We start from the raw sequence: 25,813 nt of genomic DNA on the forward strand, positions 1-25,813 counted from the left end.
GCAGAGCAATACATAATTAGGGGATATTTACATAAAAAGCTCTTCTCTTTTTTTTAATCAGCTTTCTTTTTGGCAGGGGGACAAATATATGCCTGTCAGTGCCAAGACATCCCACAATACACAATACCGGTCACATCCTTACCTCTTAGGAACAACATGGGTTCGGGGGGGGGGGGGGGGGACAGAAACCAAAATCATTTTCCCCTTATAGAGGAATGAGGTGTACGAAACCACAATAATGACAATTTTTCAAAGTTGTTGGATATCCTATTCAGTCAGGCTCACCTGTCCCCAGAGACAAACTCTTAAGCCCAAGAGATGTCATGAAGGTATACGTATGTATTTGATGGCGGCGCAGCACTGCAGGAGGACATGCACGCAACCTGAACATCAGCAACATAACCTCAGGACTCTTTACATTTTCTACTAGGCACAGGTGCATAAATACAGCAGGAGCTTTTTCTAGATACTTGGCAATACACTTTGTGCATCTGAGTTTGGAAACTGTACCCAACGTTTTGAAATGCTTAGCGGCAAGCTTACTATGGGGAACAGCCGACACACTAAGAGAGAACTAGAACTAGATTGAAATAATTTGAGATACAAGTTCTCTAATTAGAGAATTTTTTTCATTCTTTAATGCTTATCGTTATTTGCATGGGTATAGCTGGATTACTCCCAGGTTTCTATCAGTTTCTGCCCACAAAAAGCTCAGTGGTGGGGAAAAAACCTGTTCTGTGCAAGATGTAAAAAATCCCTAGTGTAGATGAAGATCGGGTTTATATATTTTGTCATACATGCATAAAATCCACGCAGTCTGAACTGCATTTACTCTTTTATTCTGTCACCTGGCAGTTACTCTGCATTGCATGGCAGAGCCAAGTTGAGAGCGGGCATAGACAGAGAAACCAAAACACCATCCATGATGAATTGTCAAGAGCTCTTCTTCCAAAAGGAGGAATAGTAGCAAAGTATCTGGCCACATTCCTTTCTACAGCTTTAAAATGTATTAGATATCATATATAACCTTCACCAAACCAATGCTTTCTCATCCTTTAATAACTGAGATCCTTTCAAGACCTCCCAAGTGAAACTTTAAACACTGAAGTTTAACATCAGACCCTGCAGAGCTTGCTGGTCTGTTGTATCCTGATCAGACTCCCCAAGGCAGTGCTTGTATGCTCACAAACGTCCCTCCTGGGATATTTCTTTAGTTGTAGATTTAGACATACCACCACTGACTGCTGGACACTGCCCACCTCAGCACTGTTGTGTGCAGCACGCAGTGATCCACTTAATATTCTTGTTAATAGTTGCTTCAGGCTATAGCAAATGGAGTTGAAATTGCCTGGAAAGAAATGGCCTCTTGGGCGTACAGATACGCTCTGTGTGACTTTTTGCACATTTTAAGTACGCCACTAAACAGAAGTGCTCATGAAATATCAAAAAAAGTGATGTACCTGGAAGCAGGTCTCAGGGTCATACATTACTGTGGTTCATTGCAGGTGTATTTTATTATAGCGAAGCAACAAGTAACTGAAGTGGAATCTCTGAAAGAGATTTGCAACACTGGATCACGGAAGTCAGAGATGAAGAAGGTCATGAAGACCACCTATTTGTCAACACACAAACAGTGCTGCTGGACCGGGCTGAAAAGTTATGAGGAAAATCCAGGTCATTTCTCTGAGGCAGCTGAGGCTACTTGGCTGTCATCGTGAGAGCACTCTATTTCATTAACTTTGCGCGTTTTCTATGCTGCATAGCAGCTCTCCGTCACCCCATGTTTCACATGGATATAAAATATATCAAGTCTATACAAGTATAGCTCTCACTGAGTACCCCTACAGGAGCCACACAATTAATGTGAAAATACATACTTTCAGGAATTCAAAACCCAGGGAATAAAGCCCTGTGTGCTGAAAAGTTGGCAACAGTATATACTGTTGTGCCCGGGAGGTTTTTGGTGACTGGTGAAATAAAACAAGGATGGAGAAGACAGGAAGGGAAAATTCCCTCTCCTGCGTGTACTTACAGAAGCACACAACTCTGTGTTGCAATCAGCTCTGTGGCAAAGGGAAGATTTTAGCAAAGGTGATGGAAACTAGCTGGCCCCTGGGTGTTAGCGAACTGGACTTTCGTTCCGCTCGTACAATTTTTTTTTTAGCTGAATTTGTGCTCCAAAGCCAGTCTCCCTAATTTGCTCACCCGCCCAAGCCACTGCACATTGAACTGTGGGTTAGCAGTCCTGGGATAGTCAAGCCTGCTGCAGAGGGAGGATTAAATGGCAGATCAGAAGTTGTGAAGATTGAAAAAGCCTGGCATGACAAGCACCTTGAGCAACGACTAGCACGAACAAGAGCCAAACCAGTTTCTGGAATCCCAGAACACTAAGTTCAAAAAGGAAAAGTTTATAATGAATTTCATTATAGTTTGAGTCAAGGTAAATACTTGATTAAAGAAGACATTACAGTTTGTAAGCTGTAATTTTCTTCACACACACTAATCATTCCAGCTTCCTACTACACTAGTACGTATTAATTTTCAGTTTTATAGCTTTCCGTGAGTTCTTAAATATCATTTACTTTTTTTCTCACACGCACTATTTATTTTTATTCATACAGACATCCAACAAAAACTGAAGAAATACCACATTATATTGTAATAACAGCCAGACATAAACCCAGAGAGACAAAATGCATTCCAGTAATTTAGCTTCTATGACAGAGTGGTAAGTAGGGAGGATATATGACCCCATGTTTAGGGTAGCAGCCGAGACTCGGAAAAATGGATTTGAGACTCTGCTTTACCACTGACTTCCTATTTTACTTTGGGCAAGTCACTTAATTCCTGACCCTTAAACAACTTGATGTGATTTTTTATCACTTATTCTGTGTAAAGAAAGGCACCCAAATGCACTTGTCGGACCAGGCTCCCTATACCTCAGCTCTCCTCCTATAAAAGGAGAGTAACAGCATGTTCCTACCTCCAAGTTGTGCCATTCTTCTTCGCAGAATAGCAGAAGGGCACAAGGAGAACTTAATTTTCCCTTTACCCCAACAACAAGCAAAGCAAACTCTTCCCACAACCATCTCTCATCCACGCGCTGTGGGAGGCTGTGTCACACGCCCGTGCTTCAGAAGCCTGTGTCTTTCTGGTCATGCCAAGATGGCTAGCGAAGAAGGGAGATAACGCTGATACGGATATGTGCGCTCCGATAATTGTACTGAAACTGTAATTTATTTTACATAGAACATCAAATGGGCATTGAATGCTGATGAAGTGGTTTTTTTATTAGCAATCTGTGCTTCTGGGTAGGGAATCATAAATGCTAAAATATCTAAGTACTCCAGAGCAAATTTCAACAGTTTTTGCCTTAAGGACCATCTCATAGATGATGTAAGGTAATATTACCTCAAAATTTCTATTTTTATCTTATCTTCACAAGTACAGGATCCACCCTAAAAAATTCGTATGGGGATATTTATACTAGCGACAAGAGATTGTTTTAATCAGAATGTGCTAGTATATTTCTCTTAAAGATCTCACATTCTGCTGGTAAAACCACCGAAACATAGTTATTACACAGCATCAAAATTAGTATCAACAGCACCTCCTCAGGCACGCCCAGTCAGGACACGGGGAGATAGGAACTGCCTGAAAGTCATTTAAAGGGTGGCAGTTTTGGAACACATGTGAGCAACAAGGCAGGGGAGAAATCACAAAATACATTTTCCCAGTTTGCCTTTAAAATTCAGTAGTGTGCCATAAAAATAACATCAGGGCTCTGCATTTAAACCTGAAAAAAAAAAAAAACACCCAGGTGTTCATGCTGATGCTCAAGGCAGATTGGTCTAGAGGTGTAAAATCAACTTTTAAACTCCCAGCCAGATCTGCTGTCAAAAAACACGTCCAGAAAGCTTTGCTGCTCATGCAACTAGCATGCTCCAGAGCTCGTGCTAGCCAGGGTCTGGATGCCCACCACCCTCTCCTGCTCTCCGGTGTCCCATTTCAGGCTCTGCAGACCCAGACGGCTCCATGGCTACTGTTAATGAAGGGGTCAAACCTTGCCAACTCTTGGGTGTTCGCTCCAGCCTCCCGTTTCATGGTCTCATCCCCAGAACTGACATTATTTGGCAGCCCCTTGCTGTTCCCTGCAGTGCCACTGGATATTCATAAGAACATGGGAACATGGGATTTAAGTTGGAGAGGGCCTCATAAGGCTCTACATCTAGTTCTGCGCTACTGCAAATAAATATTTCCTATGGTTCTGAGGCAGGTGACCTGCAAAGGTAAAGTCACGTTAGTAGGAACACACCAATGTACATCAGTTGTGGCTGCGCCTTTAAGAAGGAGAGAAAATTGAGATTTAAGATCAAAGTAGCAAGTCCGTGGTACTTTCCTGTACTTAAAACAAAATCAATATAAAGAAGCATACGGCTGGAAGGAAAGCTAGTTTGATACAATCACGGTAAATTAGAAGTCCTTTAAGGCAATGGATGGTGTATTTTCTTCCTCAGAATTAGGCATTTCAAATATCGACAGACCTAGTAAGGCACAATCAATATATCAATTCCTTTGTGAACTATTAATTATATATATTGCTGATGAATAATCATTTAATTAGTATAAAGGGAGGCTTCAGTGAGAAGGCTGTCTACCAAGCGTACTGGACCTAAAAATAGCAACAGCTTTTCAACCATGAGGCTTTGCATGAAAATGCTATTGCTCAACTTCTGGTCTTAACACTTGTTACATCGCTCGGCCAATACAGAGCTTTGCTAATAAAGTTTTTCCCTTTTATCACAGCAGTGCTGCCATATACAATTTGTTCCTCTGAGCCATGGTGACGAGGGTTTGGTATGGATTACCTGAATCAGTTCATCAAGCTCTGTTGCATTCACACAGGAATGCTGAGATACAAACGTCTGCTTCTGAATCACAATGGTGGTTCTCTGGGAGGTCTCATGAGGCTGCTCCAGGGCTTTAAATACTGTTGCTCCGATTATTAAATACACGACTACCACCAGAAAAATTGTTGAGACCGTCTTCCATTTCATAACATTAATAGCCGAATCACTTTCCTCCCGTGAAGAGAGCACGGTAGGCTTGGTGGAAAATGATAATCTTGGTTTGGAGTTCTGAGTGGCCGATTTGGGATCCAGCAAGTCAGGTGCCGCCACTGGCAAAACAGAAAAACAAAGTTAATTTTTAGAGTGCTGCTCGGATTTCATTAACTGAACTTCTTGCCAAGAGATCACAGAAATTCTGTTGCTTCCAACTGGAATTCTTAAACTGCTGAATCTTTCACGTAAACCCCACGCCACGTTACAACGAAGCCGCTGCCCAGAGTAGTATTATCCACTTTACGCACATTTGCAACATTTTCTATATGCATCTGTCCCCTTCTGATATTGGATCATTTCATAATCGCAGATTTCCCCTGCGCTCTTGCATTTAAATTAGCATAAGGTGGTATTTTGCTGCCAGGGTTCTTTACAGCCGCTGCTCTTTTAAGCACTGTTAAGCAGCTTTCCAGCTGTGTTTTACCTCAGCATTACAGAGGTAGCGGAAAAATACAAATCCTTTTTTCTCTCACCTATTTTGTCCTGCGCTCCAACAAATGCTTTCTGAGAACAGTTGCATGATCACTTCCACACTCCCCAGACACAACCATAAAAACAATACATTGCTCCTCATACTGGTCTTAAAGTGTTAATTGCGTATCGATTACACCTTTCAGAAAATACCAGTAAAACATATGTGTACTTACTGGAAAAGTCACCCATTTGTTAAGGCGTGTATTTTTATTTACAGCTACAAAACCCCACCGGGTTAGGAAAAGAGCAGCTGAGTGTGTTATCAAGTATCTCGATAACTCATGTGACTACCAGCAACTACACGGGCACTAAAAAAAAAATCCACCACATCAAGCGCAGGTAAAGGTCTCCTGTGGGAAGATGGCCACAGCAGTTGACCGCACCAGCTATATTTAAATTGTTTGGAATTACAAGTACATTTGCAACAGCCACGACACCGCTTCCAGCTGCCGGTGGGGGAAAAAAGCCCATATCTCAATCTAAGAGGAAAGTCTCCCTCCGGACGGCGGAGGTGGGACACGTCCCCCAGCAGGGGTGCCGGTGGCACGGGCACCTCCCGGGCACCCGCCGGGCTCCGGCACACCCCTCGGCCACGGGAGACGGGGCCAGGAGGGGGAGAGGCAGCCCATAGCCCGGGCGGAGCGGGGACCCGCCGCACCCCGCACACCCACGCGCGGCGCCGTCGCGCCTCCCACTCCCACTCCCGCCGCCCCGGCCCCCGCCCCACGCCCCGCGGGCACCCGCGGACGGCCGCACTCCCCCCCCCACCCCCCCACCTCCGCGCCCCACACCTTGGCGGGGGGAGCCCCCTCCCCGCCGCCTTCCCCTCCTCCGTGGCAGCCCCCGCGACCCTCCGAGCCCACCCCCGACCCCAAGGACGGTGCCGGGGGCCGCGGCGCTCCCGGCCGACCCCGCCGAGCTCCCCGCCCGTCCGCCCGGGGCAGCGCCGACCCGCCGCGGCCGCCGGCGGCGAACAAAGGAGCGGGCACCGGGCACCGCCGCTCCGCCGCCCCCCCTCCCCGCGGCCGGTGCAATGCGCCGGGGGATGCCCGCCGCCCCCGAGAGGCGCAGCCCCGGTGCGGAGGGCAGCGGCGGGCGAACCCCGAGCCGCCGCCGGCGGGGATGCTCCGCGTCGGGGAGCGGCGCGGGGGCGAGGCGGCCGGCGGCGGGGCCGGGGCGCGGAGCGGGGCCGGGAAGGGAAGGAGGAAAGGAAAGGCAAGGGAGGCAGCCAGGCGAGGTACAAAGGGGGCCCGGACCGCCGCGGCGCGGGGACCATCGCGGGGTCCCCCCCCGCGCCCGGTGGCGGGGGAAGCAGGGGCGCATGCAGCATCCGCAGGGCTGGGAGCGGGGAGGCACGCCATTGTGCTCGTACTCACTTCTTATTTACCGACCCGGTGCCCTCTCCTCGCTCCACGGGCAGGCATTTTTTCAGGGCTTGGGTAGATACGGTTAGAGCAAATTAAAAAAAAAAAAAATTAAAAAAAAAAAAAGAAAATAAAAAGAAAGGAAGGAGCAGACCGCGAGGAAGAGGCTGATGGATGGGTCTGGAGGAGAGGGAGCGGCGAGGGGGGGCGGGCTGGCAGCGCGGATCCCGCCGGCTCCCCCCGGCCCCGGGGCGTGCGAGGTGCCTCACGTCGCGCATCGCGCATCGCACATCGCGGCGTGTGTGTGTGTAAGTGTGAGTGTGTGTGTGTGTCCGTGCGTGCTCCGGTGCGCGGGGCGTGCGGAGCAGCCCGAGCCCGGCGATGCCTTTTGTGGGGCGGCGGGCAGCCGCGCCGCGGGTTCCCCCCCCCCACCTCCGGACCCCCCCCGCCCCTCCGCGCCCCCTTCCGCGCCCCCCGCCGGCGGAGCGGGCAGCGCCGCGTCGCTCCCGGTCCGCCGGGCGGTGCGCGCCTTTCCGCGCCCCTCCGCGCAGGCAGCCCGGCGGGGCGGCGGGTAGATGCTGTAGGGGCGCAGGGAAAAAATGGAGGGGGGCGGCCGGGGGGGCGTGTGGGGGGAGGTAGAGCGGTACCTGCGGAGACCAAGGTCTCGGCTGGAAACGAGCGAAGAGAGGCAGGAGGGGAGGAGAAGGCACCGGCCACCCCCGCCGGCGAGGCAGGACCTGCCGGTGGTCCCCGCTCCAGCCCCAATCGCCACCGCCTCGCCACAGCCTCCCCGTGAACTTTTGAACTAGGCGAAATGTCACCGCAGCAGGAGCCGGGGGGCACACGCCGGGAGACCCCGGCCCTCGCCGGGGAGCGGCGCGGGGCTGCCGAACCAGGCGGGCTCCGTCCTTCCCGGCTTGGCCTGATTTTTAACCCGTGTGGTTCGCAGCCCGGTGTTTTGCTGCAAGGAGTTAACTAGGTGGGATCTAGGAGTCAGGGATGGTAGCTGCTCTCCTATCGCACGCAGCGCCAGCCTACTGCCTCCTTCCATTTTAGCCTGATAGATCCATCAGAAATGCTGCTTCAACTGTGGTTTCTGCCACTAAAAAGCCTGAAATTATTCTTGTTATTTTTGCCACGGGCTAACTCCCCGATTTCCCGGTCATCTATCACCTGTGACATTATCCGTGGGTCAGTTGTTCACACTGAGGTGATGAACATCTACACTCGCCTAAAAGACACAAGGATTTACCAAGAGAATGCAAAAACTGGTCCCAAAACCACTCTCTAAAAAGTCTCTGCAAACGCATTAAAAAAAATTACCCACCATAACAAATGGGTTTAGGTCACAAGCATTTAAAGCCAGACCAGAGGCTGTATCTGTAAAATGGCCAAAGTCAGTCATACATCGGGTGTTTAATGGGCTTTAATCCTGCTCAAATCAGCAGCACCATCAGCAAACGCTTTAGAAGTCACTTATTTTAACGCTTCTCCATATCAATGTGACATAATACAAATGAGTGTAATACTGAGTTCCTTAGGACTCCAATTTCAGCAACATCAATCACGCCAATCTTCCCTGGCGTGTTCACACGTCTCCACGAGATGCAGCACAGGGCAGGAAACTGCATCTGCTATTTCAGTTTGAGCAGCAGCTCATCGCTCCCCATCGCCGTGAACCAGCAAAGCAGTTGTCGAGTAACAAGAGCCGTTGGGCCCAATCCAACAAACCCTTTCGCAAGTAGACCTTCAGTCACACGGTCGACTTCATCAACATAGTCCCAATCCTCAAACAACAGAAGAAAAGTGAAATGCCTGTTCCCATCTACTGATACTCCCTTGCTCAAGGGATTCTTGAAGATGAAAGATTTTCATGCCTGCATTTTTTTTTATACCAAAAAAAAATTCATCATTTTTCTCCCTTTCTCCCCGAAAGATTTCTTAACCATCAGCCTATGTGAACACTGTCTGTTCCTATCTCATGGAAAAGAATAATTTCACAGGATTTCTTCCAACATCCTATGGGAAAACAGGCATGAAAATTTTCCTCCATGCTGGCCCGTGTGTCTATAAAATATTGTGGAAAATAGTACTACATGCCTTTCTTTAGCAATCTAAATATTTGGAATAAGATTTTGTTTTTCCATTAGGGGAGGAATTATTATTAAAAGCTGTAAGAGGGTCAGACTTATTGCCTACAACTTGAAATCAGTAGGAAGCCTCCCAATAGCTTCAGGAGGGTTTGGATCAGGCCTTAAAAACAGGCATTCCACCCAACAGGCAGAAACCATTTTGAGATCCACTCCAGGAATGACTGCATTGGTGCCTTAACTTAAATAGCTGAAGAGCTGTCTCTGTGAAAGTAATTATTTCCATTAATTACCTAGTAAATATCTCCAACAGCTACTTTCAGTTGGCTGATATTTTCCACCTATTGTGATCCCAGATGTAATCCTCAGATGGAGCTTACTGCTTACTTAAAGTGGATTTGAGCTGTGCTTTCTCACTTCTACTACAGATACAAAGAGTCTACACACGGTAGGTACCTTTAATGACAGGCATCTTCAAATCCAGCAAGAAAACCAGTAATTCTTATTGTGGTGCACAACAAAAACCATTGTGTATAGCAACTCCTATTTTCTGGTGGCCTTCTATAGCACCAGCATTTATTCTGTGGAGTCGTGCCCTCCAATATTTTTATTGTAAGGTACGCCACACATTGTTTGAATATTGTGTGTGACCATTTTGCCCTCAAATTTGGAACTGACATTCAACCGGTTTGAAGCATCAGGCCTGAGCTTTACTAAACAAACACACTCAAATGCAGCGTATCGCTGGCAAAACATACCACCAACCAACACGGACGAGATTAAGTAGTAAAAGGAGCTACAACACAGAGCTCCAACCTTGAAAGCAAATGGGCTTGCTACTGAGCCAGAGATTTATCTGAACAAACTAAAACAAAAAAACAATTCTTGTAAGATTAAGTATATGCAGGTTTGTGCATTTCATGCTAACGTGAGACAGACTGACAAAGTACAGGACTGTCAAATGCTGTCTAAAATAACGTATTGGCATGGGTTTGGGATGGCCACATTACTCACAGACGGTGGCTGCTGGAAGCTGCTCAACTCTTTGAAATGTTAAAAGTAGGCTCAGCCGAGAGAGACAGGCATGCAGCATGCAGAGGAAGTCAAAGTTGCATGATAAACATAGCAATCGCAGATTCATACGAATAACAGCTGTAGATGATCTAAACATAGCTTTGGTAGGACAGGAGCACACCTGGAAGGAAACAGTTATTCCAGAAAAACATCACCCTAGAAAGATCAATTTTAAAAGTGTACATAAAAAGTACCCTTATCTGTCACTAACACTTTCTTTTCCTCTTTCCAGTTGCAGGAGCCACCTGCTCCCTGGAAGGCCATGAAGAGCACTTGCTTTGTGCCCGGAGCAAGGAGCTCTTGCTAAGCCCCCACCTCTGGGTGCAGTACATGCTCTCCTTTAACCAGCTGCGTAATAGCAGGCGCCACAGGTTCCAGCCGCCTTCATTCTTATTTAGTTGCCAAGGTTTTCTACATTCCCAAGGGACTGTTACGGCAAGGCTTCCACTGAGGGCATTTCCCTCGCTGGCTTCAACAGACTATTCATATGGGCACCTATTTAATTTGCCCCAGGGGACCCACGGCCTTTCATCAAACAACATATTGCTATAGGCTTCAGGCCTTGCTGCGGACACAGCATCTTCCTCTCTAAAGGAAATGAAACTTCCTTGTGACATGAGAGCAGGAAACCTCTGCTTTTCTTCAGAATGGGCCAAACCATACACCCCATTAAAGTCAACGATAAACCTTTGCTACTGCTAAGTTTTATTACAAGAGAGCTCAGCAGAAATACTACTGGACTTATTTAGTAAGTTAATTTTAAAGCTCATTTTACTTATTCAGTGGGACTTACAAATGACTTGTCTCTTGACTTCTTTGGAGACATTAAAAGATCTCTGTCAGTTCTTTATGGATAATTATGACATTAAGGCCATGCCATGTTGCTGTGTTCTGCCATTAAACCATTAGTCATATCCTGTGATGGGAATTTACACTAAACGAGAAACTAATGGCACACAGCCTGCTTCTCCTTTAAGCACATGAGAAGACAGACAGTGTGCTTCGAAGACAATAAGGACGCAGGGCTGCTCCCAGTGACCATGCTGAGACTGCACCCTCCCAGCCCACAGCCAGCACTGGGAGGCCAAAGAGAAGGCAATAGGCAGGAGACACTTGCAGCTAAGTGGTACTCAGGCCTCATCTGCCTCTGAAAATGCTAAAGCCTTAAAGGAGACCCATTTAAAAATATGCAATCATTTTTAATTCACGTTTTTAAACGCGCTAAGCATATGTGGTAGAACTAGAATATGTATTAATGAGTTTTATCTCACTAGCAAGCCAGTACACCTACCCTGAGTGTCTGTCTTACAGTCTGACAAATTATTTCTTCAGCAGAAAAGCCATTGTTTCTCACCTCATCAATTACCAGAAAAAATGTTTACATGTGCCCATCTATTTTCATACAGATCAGTTGTCAGTTTTAATTAGGTTCTAATTCTTTCCATCACTAGTAATTCTTATCTATTTATCCACGTGCAGCAAGTGGGAAGTTGGTTTAGAACCCATAAAGTATTCGCTGTTGTAATTAATATTGTGAATGTGTATTTTTCTTTACTGGCTTGCAAATCTCCCAGTGGGTTTCCTCCCTGCCTGTGTCGTGTTCCCAGACCTAATGGGATTTATTTGTCACATGTTCTGCCACTGTTTTTTCCATATTTGCTTTCACAAATCTGTTATGCTTGGACAGCTTCAGAAGCAACAATTACAACTAACTTTTCAATGCCATTCTCATCAATGATAAATGTGAATTGCCATATGTCACCTTTATTATGTATTATTTATACACAGGGAAAACTTACTACTACTTTGAATAACTGATCTCCTTGAGGGAAAGCTAGTGGTGCTTTGGGATGATTACAAAATGTTTTTCTGTAATCATCAAAACGTTCTACAAAATTGCTAGTTTGTAATTTGGTTTTCATTGTTGGTAGTTGTGGTCTCTTCAAAAAAGGAGACTGACAATGGGAAGACTAGATTTTTTATCTGGCTACCCACACCCCTTAGTACCAACCATGCGACTGTCCTCGTAGATTTTCATGGCGCTACTGGATGGCTTATGAGATGGAAACCTAATCTCTGTATTGTCTTTGCAGACTGAAAAAAAAGCATGGAGTATTTTGAAAGAAAAAGAACATACATAGGAGACTGCACCCATCAGGCCTGACAAGAGAATGGCCAAAGTTCATGCTGACTTTAAAGGTAGTTTTCCTCAAGTAAGTAAGCAGGTGCTTACTTTTAAATTATATGTCTTGAGGAACTGAGGGTTTGATTTTTATATTTGTAAAGTACTACATCCACATTTTAGGGAACTCTGGAAATTGTGACACAGACCTATGGCACAACAATCTGTAAATAAAATAAAATACAGACAAAGGACACTGGAAATCACCTAAAATAGCATTAGTGCTTTTCTTGTAGAGCAATCCACAAATAAAATTTGGAAGAAATAAAACAAACCAGACAAAGACAAGAGAAGAGAAAATAGCCCAGGCAATACTAAATAAGTATCATGCAGGGATAATGAAAGAACTTGCTGGCAGAAATAAACAATACAAATGAGGAGATAGAAAAGGAGAACATTAAGTATCATCTATGTTTTAAAACCACCAGACTTACTCTACATGGCAGTAGCCAGAAGAGAAAGAGCAGTGAAATCTATGAATTATTTTCAAATGTGGACAAGAGACACTGTTTTCTGGCAGTCTGCGTGTTCAGCTACGTGGAGATACATCTGGAAAAGATGCTGCAGATTTTTTACAGAAAGTCAGCATTTCGTAGTCTTTTTTTTTTTCTTTTGAATTCAATAGCTTGTTCTAAGGATAGACCTCTTATTTTATCTCTTCTCAATTATTTTGTCATTTTCTCTTCCCCTCATGCCAGGCACAGAGCTCACAAATCACACTGTGAAACTAAGCTGTGTGCTAATGCTAATGTCAAAATATGGCAGTTGGTAAGTAATGGTTAGTTAATTTAAAGAGGCATAGAATTTAAGGTTTTAAAACTCCGAGCAAAAAAAGTATCTCACAGATTTACACTGAAGTACCTAAACACAGGTGAAGAGGTAATTTCATATCACATTAAAAGTCTGACTTTGAAAATCAAAGCATCACAACTTCAAAGCTTTATCTGCAAAGGATCACCTGCCCTTTCCAGGGACCAAATCTTTCTGCTGTGATAAAGATGCCGCTAGCACCATGCGGGCAGAAAGCTGGGTGAACACAGCCCAGTTTTCCTAAGGTGCTAGGACAGCCAGAAGCATAAATTGCTGCCATTCGGATGCATGGTGCGTTCGCATTGCTCAGCACTTCCATCCTTGAACGCTCTTCCCTCTATTTTCTTTAAAGTGTAAACCTTGAAATTCTGGGCTTGGTGGTTTAATCTTGGGCTGAAAGCTATGGACTGTGTAGGCAGGACAAGAAGCTGAAGGTTCATACTCATCCTTTCAGCTTTAAAGTATCCTGCCCATCATGGCACGGGGGGTGGAATCAGATGATCTTTAAGGTCCCTTCCAACTCTAACCATTTTATGATTCTATGATCTGAAAATCTATCTTTACATTTTTGCTAGAAATAAAGCCTTTCAGTTGTGTGGTGCCACTGATGTTAAGCATGCAAGGAAATTGACCCACTGTTTTGTACAGTTTCCTCTTTTATTTTCAGTTGTTAAAGGGAACATTAAAAGCTGGTTCGCAGCTCCCACGAAAATGTAGATACAAAATATAGGGGAAGATTGGCCCACGTCGTCCTCTTTGCATAACAAATATAAATATACCCCAGATGTAAATAGCCCAGGCACCAAATAGAACCAGATGCACTTAGGACTGTGACTGGTGAGAAAGTTACTTTTTGTGACCTCTTCACATAAACCAGCTAAAATTAATATTATGAAGTTTCCATGACATTTTAGCAGCCTGGACATAAAGGCTGTTCTATTTCTAAAATCCTCAACATCTTAATATTTTTATAATCACTTGCCCAAAAAGATAACTTACCCTATGGCACAAATGGGCAGAGTAAGATTGTAAAAAAATCATTACGCTAGTGTAAAATGTATTCTTCAATAAAAATATTAGTTTTCTAAATTATTTATGCTGATGACAGATATAGCATAAGTGAACCTCTGTAACGATTTATGTAAACTTTATGTGATTTTTTTGTTAAAAATGGGAGCATACCAATTTAAGAAGCATGATTGCCAAGAAAAGTTAATAGAAAAGTCATAAAGAAACCAATTCCTGAAATTATAGCTTTCCTAGCTTTTCATGTTCTCAGAGAGAACTTCAGATATTAAGAGGATTACTACTCAAAAAAATTTACTTAAGGCATTATCCAGTAAGAATATCTCAATGGAAGAAATACAACAAAAGCAGTGAGTAAGGAAGCCTCAGGCTGAACATTTGTACCAGATTCTTGGGGACTCATTGGCAATTTCTTTCTTTATTTTAGAGGGAAGATGTGATGATTTTCCTTACTCATAAAAACTGCCTAGAATATTTTGGAAAGTCAGCTATGATCACAACATTGTAACTAGTAAAGTGGACTTATGGGGCAAAAAAAAATACCCCTTATTCCCAATTTACAGGGTCACAGGGAGTAGGTCCTGCATCCTGCTAGCAAATCAACAGAAATATGTGTAATCCAGATGTGAACGATTTTGGATATACCTGTACATCACAGCAGAACCCCGCACAAGGAGCCGTGTGGGAATTTGGAGCAAGCTGCTGCATGCATAAGATTGTGAAGCATAACACAAAAATATTGCCAGCTCCTGAAGGTAGGGCAGTTATGGTCTTCACAGCAGCACACTCAAATTCGTGACTCTGACCCCTCAGCATGTATTCCATGGCATGTATGCATTGCCTGCAGTTTTGGAGTTACCTCTAGGTCGGCTACTTTGGGTTTTTCTATATCATTGTGGAGGGTACAAACTAGTATCTAACTTGGACAGAGGCACCTATATGCAAAATTGTGATAAAAAACCACAACTGTCTCTTATAACTTCTGTGCGGCTCAGTTTCCCCCACTGGTGTTCTTTAGCAAGCTTTCTGCTTCCGGACACAACTACACTTCCCACCATGCTGCTCAACACTAATGGCATTCTTATGCCCAATTGATCCAGAAAATAAGCCTGCCTTACTTATCTCCTCAGGGGTGTTTATTTGGTAGGCTTTTCTGGAAGGCTAGAAGAACAAACTTTATGGAAAATGCAGGAATGGGTACCACTGTCTTTTAAAACATAAATAAAAGAAATGCCTCCACCAGATTTTATGCAATAGTGCAATGATTGGAAGACTCTCTCAAGATAAGGGGGAAAGGGACTCTAATTATTTCTTCTGCATAAAGGAAGTTAAATTCACATCTTTCACCTTCCTGGAAAGAGCCAGTCACTGGGACTCCCCCAGTTCTAGCAAGCCACACTTAGAGATCACCGATCCTAATACATTACTGGACTCAAGTGTGCTGTCCTGTGATTGTGTCTGGTCTCTAGGAAATATTGCTGAGATGTATTTGTTGTTCTCACTTACATATTTGTGCAAAATAAGGTTTACACTTGAGTTTTACAAATAGTAATATACTTACATGGGTGCTTAGAAAGTTTAACCTCCCTTGCCATCACCAGAAAGAATTTTACTGAAAACAGGTAAACAACCTGTTTATCACCAGAGCAAGTACTGGGCTTGTCATTATGTTTTGCCTTCCTATTGAATAAAGGGTTTCTTCAGAGTCAGTTAGCTGCTGACTTCCAGCTGTCACAGAAGGGCACTCCAAAGGCATTTTTATAGAGCAAAGACTAACCCATGGCAGGCAAGATGCAAGAGAACTGGATTCCAGCACCAGAGAGCTGTGGCAAGTATTTTGGAAATTATTTTGGCTTAAGTGCCTACTAGCTACATGGGAAAAACAAATTACCTTGAAGCCTAACTAGAATGAGATGTAGCTACAACATGTTTTGTTGTTTCATTTCTCATACCTCTCTCCAGAAATAGTTACTTATCTTTTTTTTTTTTTTTAAATCTTAACATTTTAGTAGAATAAATTCATTTTATTTTTGACGTAAATGTAGTTAGAGCAAAGAAAGATTTCAGGATGGCTGACAAACCTTAAGCATCCATCTTGTCAATATGCGGCAAATCCTTCAGTGCATGTCAGCCTGTTCTTACAGCCCCGAACACCCCAAGTGTCTCCTCTAGCTTGTAAGGTTGGGTCTGCTTACTGGAAATAACAGACTCCAGGTAGGAGATGGCATGCGATTCAATGGGCATAAATCTAAGGATTAGATTTATGACAGTCCCATAATCCAGCAGGCATTAAAGAACTCTAATGTAATCCCAGTTCTTCCTGTAGAATTTAGGATTTGTGAGATGGGAAAAGGACAGAGGGAAAACGAGAGAAAACATTCCTAGCTTAGTGATTATGTATTCACTTGGCAGAGGAAGACACGAGTTCCTGCTCCAAGGACTGTTTATGCATTTTAACCAATGACAATTTCAATGAAAAATCCAAGTACAGAAACAAATTACATCTGATCACTTCTACAGATATTTATCACCGATAGTCATCATCAATCTTAGTCAGCAAACACTACACTGACACCACCTCCCTTCAAATTCTTTAACCACGTTTACTTGTTTGGCATGCAAGAAGACAAACCATCAAGGATGCTGCAACACGCAGAAAATTCCTGCTAACTCAGTTCAAACAGAGTAATTAACAGAATTAATCAATTTCAACTGAATGAGATCAAAGAAATCTCCCATCAGTTGACTGTTTAGAATAACTCAAGGAAGATTAATTTCTATCCCAGTGTTCTCTTGATCCCAATAGCTTGTTGATGACAGAAGAGCAGAAAGAAAGCTTTTTATCATCAATCACTTTCATTATTACTTGAATACCCGCTGTGTACAAGGATCCACACATTCCTCTATTTTTAGACAAGAAAGCAACCTGTCAATAACTGCTGAACTACTAGCCATTCAAAATGACCACTTAGGGAAGAACATACGCATGATAGCTGCTCTGTAGAATATTTAACAGAAAGCTATATATAGAAAACCACAACTTACATTAAAGTGTCACAGTGTGACGCTTAAAGTAAATAACATTAAAGCTGTATATAACAATTACTGATGAACTAAAAGCAATGCATCCTTCAATATACTACTTGCACGTTTTAGATGTGTATACATCTGTATTACCTACACATACTGCATTTATACCCGAGCTATAAGCTCTAATTATTACTATAATTATATTAGTATATCAGAAGGAGTTCATAACAATGAAATAAATATCAGTACTTTAATGAACTTCTTTATACACTCCTATAATGCAACAAAGATAGAGCTATCACGTAGCTAAACAGAGTACTGGCACTGAAATGTGTGACTCTGACCTGCAGCATGGGACTCGCTGTCTTACCATAAGTGTTCCCTAAGGCCTCTTACTACAGACATACTGACATACAAGATGCTGCAGTAGTAAAGTCTGTGACTTTATGTTCCTTAGCCCCATGTTCATTCAGTGCTACAGAATGTGTAATGTCAAGCTGGAGGCTGGAGGGTCACCAGTTTGTGAAAGGAATTAAATGGTCTAGCTGCCTGCAATAATGGAGGACAAGGGTAGGTGACCCAGTCTTCCAGGCCAGATTCACATCTCATCAGTTACTGTGTATTGATGTGATCTCACTTAGATTACACCAGTGTAAATAAAGCCAGCCAAGCTTTGGCCATTATGTCTTTTGATTTCACCTCGTCTCTTACAGCCTTTGGGCTTAGTCAACACAGTGATTTAAAAGTCACCGTGTTCTGCACTGGTGCACCAAGCTTTAGTTAAACACAGATGCAGACCAAAGTTAGAGCCTGAGTTCCCTATATAACATATGGGGAAAGTCAGTCACCCACAAGAGGAACTCATAATGGTCTTCCAGGACCTGCTATCAACTAGCCACTGGGCAACACTACAGAAAAAGAAGTGTACTAAACCCTGTCGAGGTACGGATTTAAGTCTCTCAAGGGAGGATCTATCCACACTTCAAATTCCAGATGTTGTTTTGGTAGGTTTTTTAAAGTACTTGACAAGGATGGAGCAAAAAGTGAAAAAGGAGGAGGAACGGGGGAGAACAAAGAGCTAAAAGGCACCGCGCGCTGCAACTCAGTAGCTGAAGCATCCACCCAGGAGACAGGAGAGGAGATCTGGGCTCACATCCTCTACCTCCCTGTGAATGCTTTAACCAGCAAGCCATTGGGTGGAGTATTTTTAATCCCCAAATTCTTAGCTGCTTATGATTTCAGCAATAAAGCATTTACTATTGGCACCCATGTCCTAACAGGCCAAAACCGAACACTTTTATTCCATTTTTACGCATACCTTATTCAGGCAAATTCCCATCGACTTCAAAGGAAGCATAAGAACTTACAGGCATTCAGTTCTCACATTATCTATGGCTGTGTCTATATTTTTGTTCCCATGCATGCCTTGGCCCGCCCCAGGGTCCTGCTCCACAGAGCGTTCAGACCAACGCCCGGATCCAACATGCCATGGCTCATGCTTGGGCTCTGGGCTTGAGCTTTCCTTGGCATGGGAACTGGGTCTGAGAGGTGCAGGGACAAAGGAACGGTGCATGTCTGGGTCTTGCCCCAGTACAGCAGTGGCATTCAGCCTGCATCTGCTTCTGAGCCTAGGGAAATGAGAAGGACTCCTCCATACCATGACAGAAGTAGCCTACCTGCTTGAGAAGTTTCCATGGATATACGGCAGAGCACAACTCTCAGAAACTACTAACTGTAGGAAAGAACAAAAGGCAAACGCTAAAAAAAAATGCACCTGAAAAAAAGTGTGCGGAGCTTGGTCTTGGACACAGTGGAACTATGAAAAAAAACCCCTTACCCATCATATTCAAAATCAGCGTATGAACCAAGCCAAAACACAGTCACATGTTAATTTAGAACGGAGGGCATGCCAATTATTCAAAGTGGCTTATTCCTTTAGTCCTTACCATAAATTTTCTCTCTAGTACAGACTGCTAAGTCTAGCTAGGTAAGATGTGTGTATTGGCCTCATTACGATAGCATATATATGTTACGACATTGTGAAGTGCTCTTTATTTCATTAATTCTTTGAGGTGGAAAAGTGCTGTTATGTCCATTTTTATCAAAGGGGCCTAGAAAATAGTGACTTGACATTACATAGGGAGTTCCCCGTGGACAAGAAATTTGTAACAGGTTGCAGTTTAGCTCTTCGTGTACTCGGTTGTAAATGTGCACTGAGAGAACTGGGCTATTTTTCTCTTTTGTAATGGACATTTCTTTCTAAAATCTCCAAAACATATAATGGATATCATGATCATGGATAGAAATTTTCTTTAATCATTCACGTGTGTTTAACAACAACTGATCTTTGTTCTACATTTTCCTTAGGGTTCTGTAATGACTGTAATGACTGTTTTTTCTTTTTTCTTGGTGAAATTTGCCTTATATTTTTTTCTTTGCTGTCTATATCTCAATTGAGTTTGGGGGGTTTTAATCTGTTTTTCTTCCTACCTCCAAGAGCTTCTGGCCTTCTAGCTTATACATACTCCCTGTATAAGCTTCTGTTTCCCTCAATAAGTAAAATCCTATGTTTTCAAGAGACTGCTTTGCAATTACATTTAGTTTGTATACAGCTATTATGGAACTGAGTTTGTCACTGCACAACGTGGGCTTTTTCGTTTGTATTCAAATTGACTTAAGATTTCATATTGACATGGGTATCAATATCCAATTTATAAGCAAACAACAATTCCATTCATGTTCAAGGGGGCATTTCAGTCATCTGAAATAGCTCTCTGAGCAATTTCCACAGAACAATCTTCTTCACTGTGCAGAATACTTATACTTAATTTCCTTTTAGGTAGAGCTTCCCACAAATAGTTTTGTTTCTTGCCAAAATAGTAGCTCTATCGAAGGCCAGGCATTTAGTACCCCATTTTGTCCTTCAAGTGTAAACTTTCACATTATTTCTTGCAAATTCATTCCACATGAGAATTGAACTGTTGAAGTTTGTTTGTTTTTTACTTTGTCAATCCATTTTTTTTTTAATAAGACTTGTTTGTCAGCTCAATCTACTGTGCCATCATCTCTTTTCTTTCTAAAACTTGCATTCTCATCCAAGAGTGTTCTGCAGCCTGGCAAACTAACACAGCTGCTTCTAAATGTAAGTCAGAATCTCATACAGTGTTTTGCTCTCAGTTTTAGTCTCTCTACTACAATCTGATCTCAAAATTAGGATCCCATAAACAGGGAAAAAAGTATGTTTTTTTAAAAAAATATTTTCTCTTTTGGGTGTTTCACATGTAATTAATCCTCTCAGAATTTCATTCTTTCAAAGAGCATGACTCTCTAGACTTTTTTTAGCACAAACTGGTAATTAGACTGCTCTTCTTTAATTGTAGGTTATTAAATAATATCCACTGCCTCTGCCCTGAGGTTACTGGAAAAAAGAGTAGCTAGCTTTTACCTACCTTTCTCTTTAGAAACTTTTCAAAGAGACAAAATTCTCCTTTAATCCTTCTGCCTGATGCTTTTCTTGAGAACCCCAGATGCAATAGCTACATGCCTTAGCTGCTATTCCAGGTCCTTCATCCCTCACATTTCACAGAATCAGAATGGTTAGAGTTGGAAGCGACCTTAAAGATCATCTAGTTCCAAACTCCCTGCCATGGACAGGGACACCTCCCACTAGACCAGGCTGCTCAAAGCCCCATCCAGCCTGGTCTTGAACACATCCAGGGATGGGGCCTCAACAACTTCCTTGGGCAATTTGTTCCAGGGCCTCACCACCCTCAGAGTGAAAAATTTCTTCCTGATATCTAACTTCTTCCAGTTTGAAGCCATTACTCCTCATCCTATCAATACATGCCCTTGTGAAAAATCTCCAACTTTCTTGTAGGTCCCCTTCAAATACTGGGAGGCTGCTATAAGGTCTCCCCAGAGTCTTCTCTTCTCCAGGCTGAACAACCCCAACTCTCTCAGCCTGTCTTCACAGGAGAGGTGCCCCAGCCCTCTGATCATCTTCATGGCCCTCCTCTGGACTCACTCCAACAGGTCCACATCCTTCTTGTGCTGAGGACTCCAAGGCTGGACGCAGTACTCCAGGTGGGGTCTCACGAGAGTGGAGTAGAGGGGCAGAATCACCTCCCTTGACCTGCTGACCACACTTCTTTTGATGCAGCCCAGGATGCAGTTGGCTTTCTGGGCTGCGAGCGCACGTTGCTGAGTCATGTTGAGCTTCTCATCAACCAACACCCCCAAGTTCTTCTCTTCAGGGCTGTTCTCAATCCATTCTCCGCCCAACCTGTATTTGTGCTTGTGATTGCCTCGGCCCAGGTGCAGGACCTTGCACTTGGCCTTGCTGAACTTCATGAGTTTCACAGAGGCCTCTCAAGCCTGTCCAGGTCCCTCTGGATGGCATCCCTCCCCTCCATCCCTTTTCTTCTATCTTTCTGACACTGAGTACATGGTTCTTTTTCTGTCTCTTCTTCAGATACCAAGAGTGCTCTTGGTGGTAAGTAATGCAAGTGCCAAGGTTGGATCTAGTAACTATGATGAATATTTCCAATTGTAACAGGTAAACTGACAAATACATATCAGGTATATGTAACACCGGGGCTTGTGAGGGAGGGAACCTGATCCTTCTTCCTCTTGCTGTTGATCTGTTCTGATTCAAAGCAATACATTGCACAGGGAATGTTACAGTTCTGCCCAAGACTATTCAGGGCACAATTATCCTTAAACCCTTGCTTCATCCTGAGTCTAAAATAAGCTTTGTGGCTATAGGGAGGAGATTCTTATCAGCAGTAGGTCTCTTATAAGTGAGTGGGGAGAGTTAGCACTTTCTGAAAGGAACCCAAAGTAGCCAGCCCCAGATCCAAAAGCCACCAAACATCACACATTTGGGTACTGATTCCTTCAGACCCACCTACAAACAGCATTACCCATGTGGGCCAGTGCATTCTGGTTCCTGATCCTGGTGTTCATAAAATCATAGAATCATAGGGTTGGAAGGGACCTCTGGAGATCATCTAGTCCAACTCCCCTGCCAGAGCAGGGACACCTTAGAGCAGGTTGCACAGGAACGCGTCCAGGCAGGTTTTGAATGTCTCCAGAGATGAAGACTCCACCACCTCCCTGGGCAGCCTGTTCCAGTGCTCTACCACCCTCAAGGTAAAGAAGTTCCTCCTCATGTTTAGGTGGAACTTCCTATACTCAAGTTTGTGCCCGTTACCTCTTGTCCGGTCACTGGGCACTACCGAAAAGAGCCTGGCCCCATCCTCCTGGCACCCACCCTTTAAGTATTTATAAGCATGGATCAGGTCCCCCCTCAACCGTCTTTTTTCCAGACTAAAGAGACCCAATTCCCTCAGTCTTTCTTCATAAGAGAGGTGTTCCAGTCCCCTAATCATCTTGTTGTTATCACTGTCTGAACACAGACACTGTCACTTCAGACAGTGTTATCACTGTCTGGACACAAAGAACAGCGACATAACAAGCTGGGCCCTTCTAGTCTGTTTTAACCAAATTTATTAGAGGCCCTGTTAAATCCACCATCTTGTTTATACTGATTAGTTTTGCTAGTATTAACAATACATAGGAGGTAGGGTTTGGCCAGCAAGTGCTATCTGAGTGCTGCACGCCAACCCATGGGCCCCAGTGAAACATCAGTGGGAAAAATGCACTTAGTTCTAGTCATTGGTGCTCCACAGAAATTAACACAAAGAGGAGCAGAAAAGACTTCTAGATGGATTCTGTCAGAAGAAACTGGAAGAGCTCGGCTCACTTTTATTCTGGCAAAATAAAGGCTGAGAAGACATCTGATCGCTATGTGTCGATCAATCAAAAAAACTTTTTTGAGCTAAGGGACCATGTTGGCACAAAACCAAAACCAGTCAGTGAATAAATTTTGGCTGGAAATCACAAAAAGTATGAGAAGAGGCAGCTTGTGGAACAAACTCTCAATAGGGAGGATGAGAACAAAATCCTAACGTTGTAAAATAGAGGCCGGTCAATTTATAATAAAGATTTGTCTGACATGCTGCCTCCAAAAACAGGGGATTGGTCTGAGGCTCCACAGAGAGATGGTCAACGTCCTGACCCCATAAGCCACATTCTCCAGTCTTCACAGAGCCACACAGACTTCAGAGAGCTGTAGGGAGAGCGGATAGCTCAGCAAGTCCCAGATCTTTTACTGTTCCCTTGGGGATTTGGGCTGGATGGCCTCTGCATCCCAGACAAATTCATGCCCATTGCCTTATGTTCCCCAGCAGACTCCAAACCAATGCAACCCACTGCCACATGACCGCTGTAACCCCAGCATGGGAGTTCATTTGGCATGCAGCTCAAAAAACCCAAGAACTTAATCCCAAACCCTTTCAGCCACACACACTGAGATGTAACATTCTCCCAACCCACAGCTCTCAGGTACCAGGCTGGCCCTTCTCCAGACTAAACAGAGGAAAAATCATCTGAAAGAATGTCTTTGAGAGTAAGATTTTTTTTCAAGAACTTGTCCTCTGATCTCCTGTATTTTTAGCAACAATAGCACTAAGAACCACAGTGAAAATAAAATATTTTTATGCTAAATTATCATCATCAGGCTGAAACACTGTATTGATAACTTGAGAAGATTTGAGATTTAAGAGGCAATAATGGTGTCCTGGACTGCATGCTCTACCAAAGCCAAAACACTTGCAGCAAGTTACTGTCAAAGCCAAGGATATGTGCCGTTTATTAATAGAAGAAGAAGCTATTGCTGAGTTAAGAAGTAGCCTCAAGTTACTAATATAATTAAAATTTTTGATTAAATATTAAGATGAATGAAAAAATTAAATTGTGAGCTGTCAAAATGCCAAGTAAATAATTTAAAGACAGATTTAAAAGCAGTGGGAACACCCTTTTTCTGCTTTTTCTACTTCTTCATCTTACTAACCCTTTTTTACCCTTTCTAATATAATCCTCACACTCTTCTCTGATATTTGCATAGGTTAGCGAGGTTACTTTCCCCTACAACTGTTTATAATACGTGTTTGGAAATGGCAGAAGAGGCTGTACTTGTTCCCATGCGAAATAGAAAGAATGTCATAGTGAATAGGAGGACAACCCTTTCTGGGGCAATCACAGGGAACAAAATATGTGTTTGTGGATAGAGCTAAGAAAATGAATCAGAAGAGCGGGCATGGTCTGATTGTGGGTTTTTCAGTTATCTAAATGTTTTCTTTTCAGTATTTTTCCATCGCCATTTTCTCCGCTGTTAAGAGTTATTCTTCTTACTTTGGGTAAATAAAAAACCTTTACTTGTTTCATCTAAAGCGTGTCAGAGGCTGATATGACTTTTTTGCTGCTGAGGAGGATCTAAGAAGCCAGGCAATTGCTGAAGCTAAACTAAGGCGGCAGCATGTGCACTGACTGCACAGGTAGTCAGAAGCTAGATCTTCCCACACATGTGAATGCCTTCTTCCACATACTGTGAGAATGAAAACTTTTTAAAACTTTTTAAATTTTGTTGTTGTTGTTAAGAACAACTAAGTAAAAGACCCTCACACATCCTGCAAAAGCAACTAGCCTGTAGGTCAGGACCCTCAGCTAGAATGTGGAAGAGTCAGTATTAATCTGCTTGATCTGACCTTAACTAGCCTGGCAGAATCAAGGAGTTGCATTATTGTGGCCATGGTGGAGCTGAAATGCAGGTTCCCGTGGGAAGTTTCAGTTAGGCTGGTGTTTTCCTGTGAGCAAAGGTTTTTGCTTGAAGAACTGGCTTCTGTCACCAAAGACATTTTATTACACCTCAAAAAAAATTCTCACCATCTCCAATACATGGTAGCAAAGCATAAAAACACAGCCTTGTCCACGCTATAGTAGATGTGCGTTCCTGCTGCCTAGTTCTGTCTGCCACTAACCTGGATGAAGGCATTAGTCTTTCATGAGTGTTGTGCATCCCTATTACTATATGCTAACTCTGCAGTGATGCAAAAAGACACCCATAACTAGAGTACAGGGTATAGTTACATCCATGCACAAAAGCCGTGCGTGGCTAAGGCACTATGCAGTGTTGAATAGTGTAAAATGAGAGTTCCCACCCCATCATTTTTCACATAGATTATAGGAAATGGAGCTCTAATGCACACTTTAATGTTAGTTTAAAATGAAAAGTGAACAGTGCCCAGTGGGTCAGTGAATACATTTTGGAAAAGCCAACACAGAGGTTCCCAGACAAATGCCTACCTAGTTGGAGAATTTCGAAAGGACGGTTGGGAGTTCAGTAGAGAAGACAGTAGACTTCCCCCGTTCTTAACTGTGAGGACTGCCAACCTGTGCCAGGAATGTCCCTCTGCTTAAGAAGTGATGATTTTCTGTCTAGAGACCTGTCATACAGGCTACCTTACAGCACACTCTCAAGTCATACAGCTGGAGGCATCCACAGTTCTGCCATCACTGTCCCGTCACAGTCCTGCTGCCCCATAGCTTTACATGTACTTGAGGTTTTGTGAAGAAGCCGTTCTGCACCCACAGCTAAAAACAGGATTTCTGCAGTGTTTGTTATGGTTTACTAGAAATCCCAAATAATTTTGCAAAGCCTGTTGATAAATGTGTTTCCTGGATATAGCTGCATTTTTCTTTCTTGTCGTGATGCAATGACAGGACGTTTTATATCCATCA

At 43.5% G+C, this 25,813-nt stretch overlaps 1 protein-coding gene across 1 annotated transcript in view; it reads right to left on the bottom strand.

The window, feature by feature from the left end:
- Positions 1 to 25,813, bottom strand: part of KCNK2 (potassium two pore domain channel subfamily K member 2) — a gene marked incomplete at its 5' end in the record, with an annotated part of 106,394 nt that overhangs the window by 70,548 nt on the left and 10,033 nt on the right. The window contains one exon of the mRNA XM_082481467.1: positions 4,869 to 5,179. Within this exon, the coding sequence (XP_082337593.1) occupies positions 4,869 to 5,179 (311 nt within the window). The remainder of the gene's footprint in view (positions 1 to 4,868; positions 5,180 to 25,813) is intronic.

Source organism: Vanellus vanellus, assembly GCF_965231255.1.
Source record: "Vanellus vanellus genome assembly, chromosome: 3".
NCBI classification, from domain to species: domain Eukaryota; kingdom Metazoa; phylum Chordata; class Aves; order Charadriiformes; family Charadriidae; genus Vanellus; species Vanellus vanellus.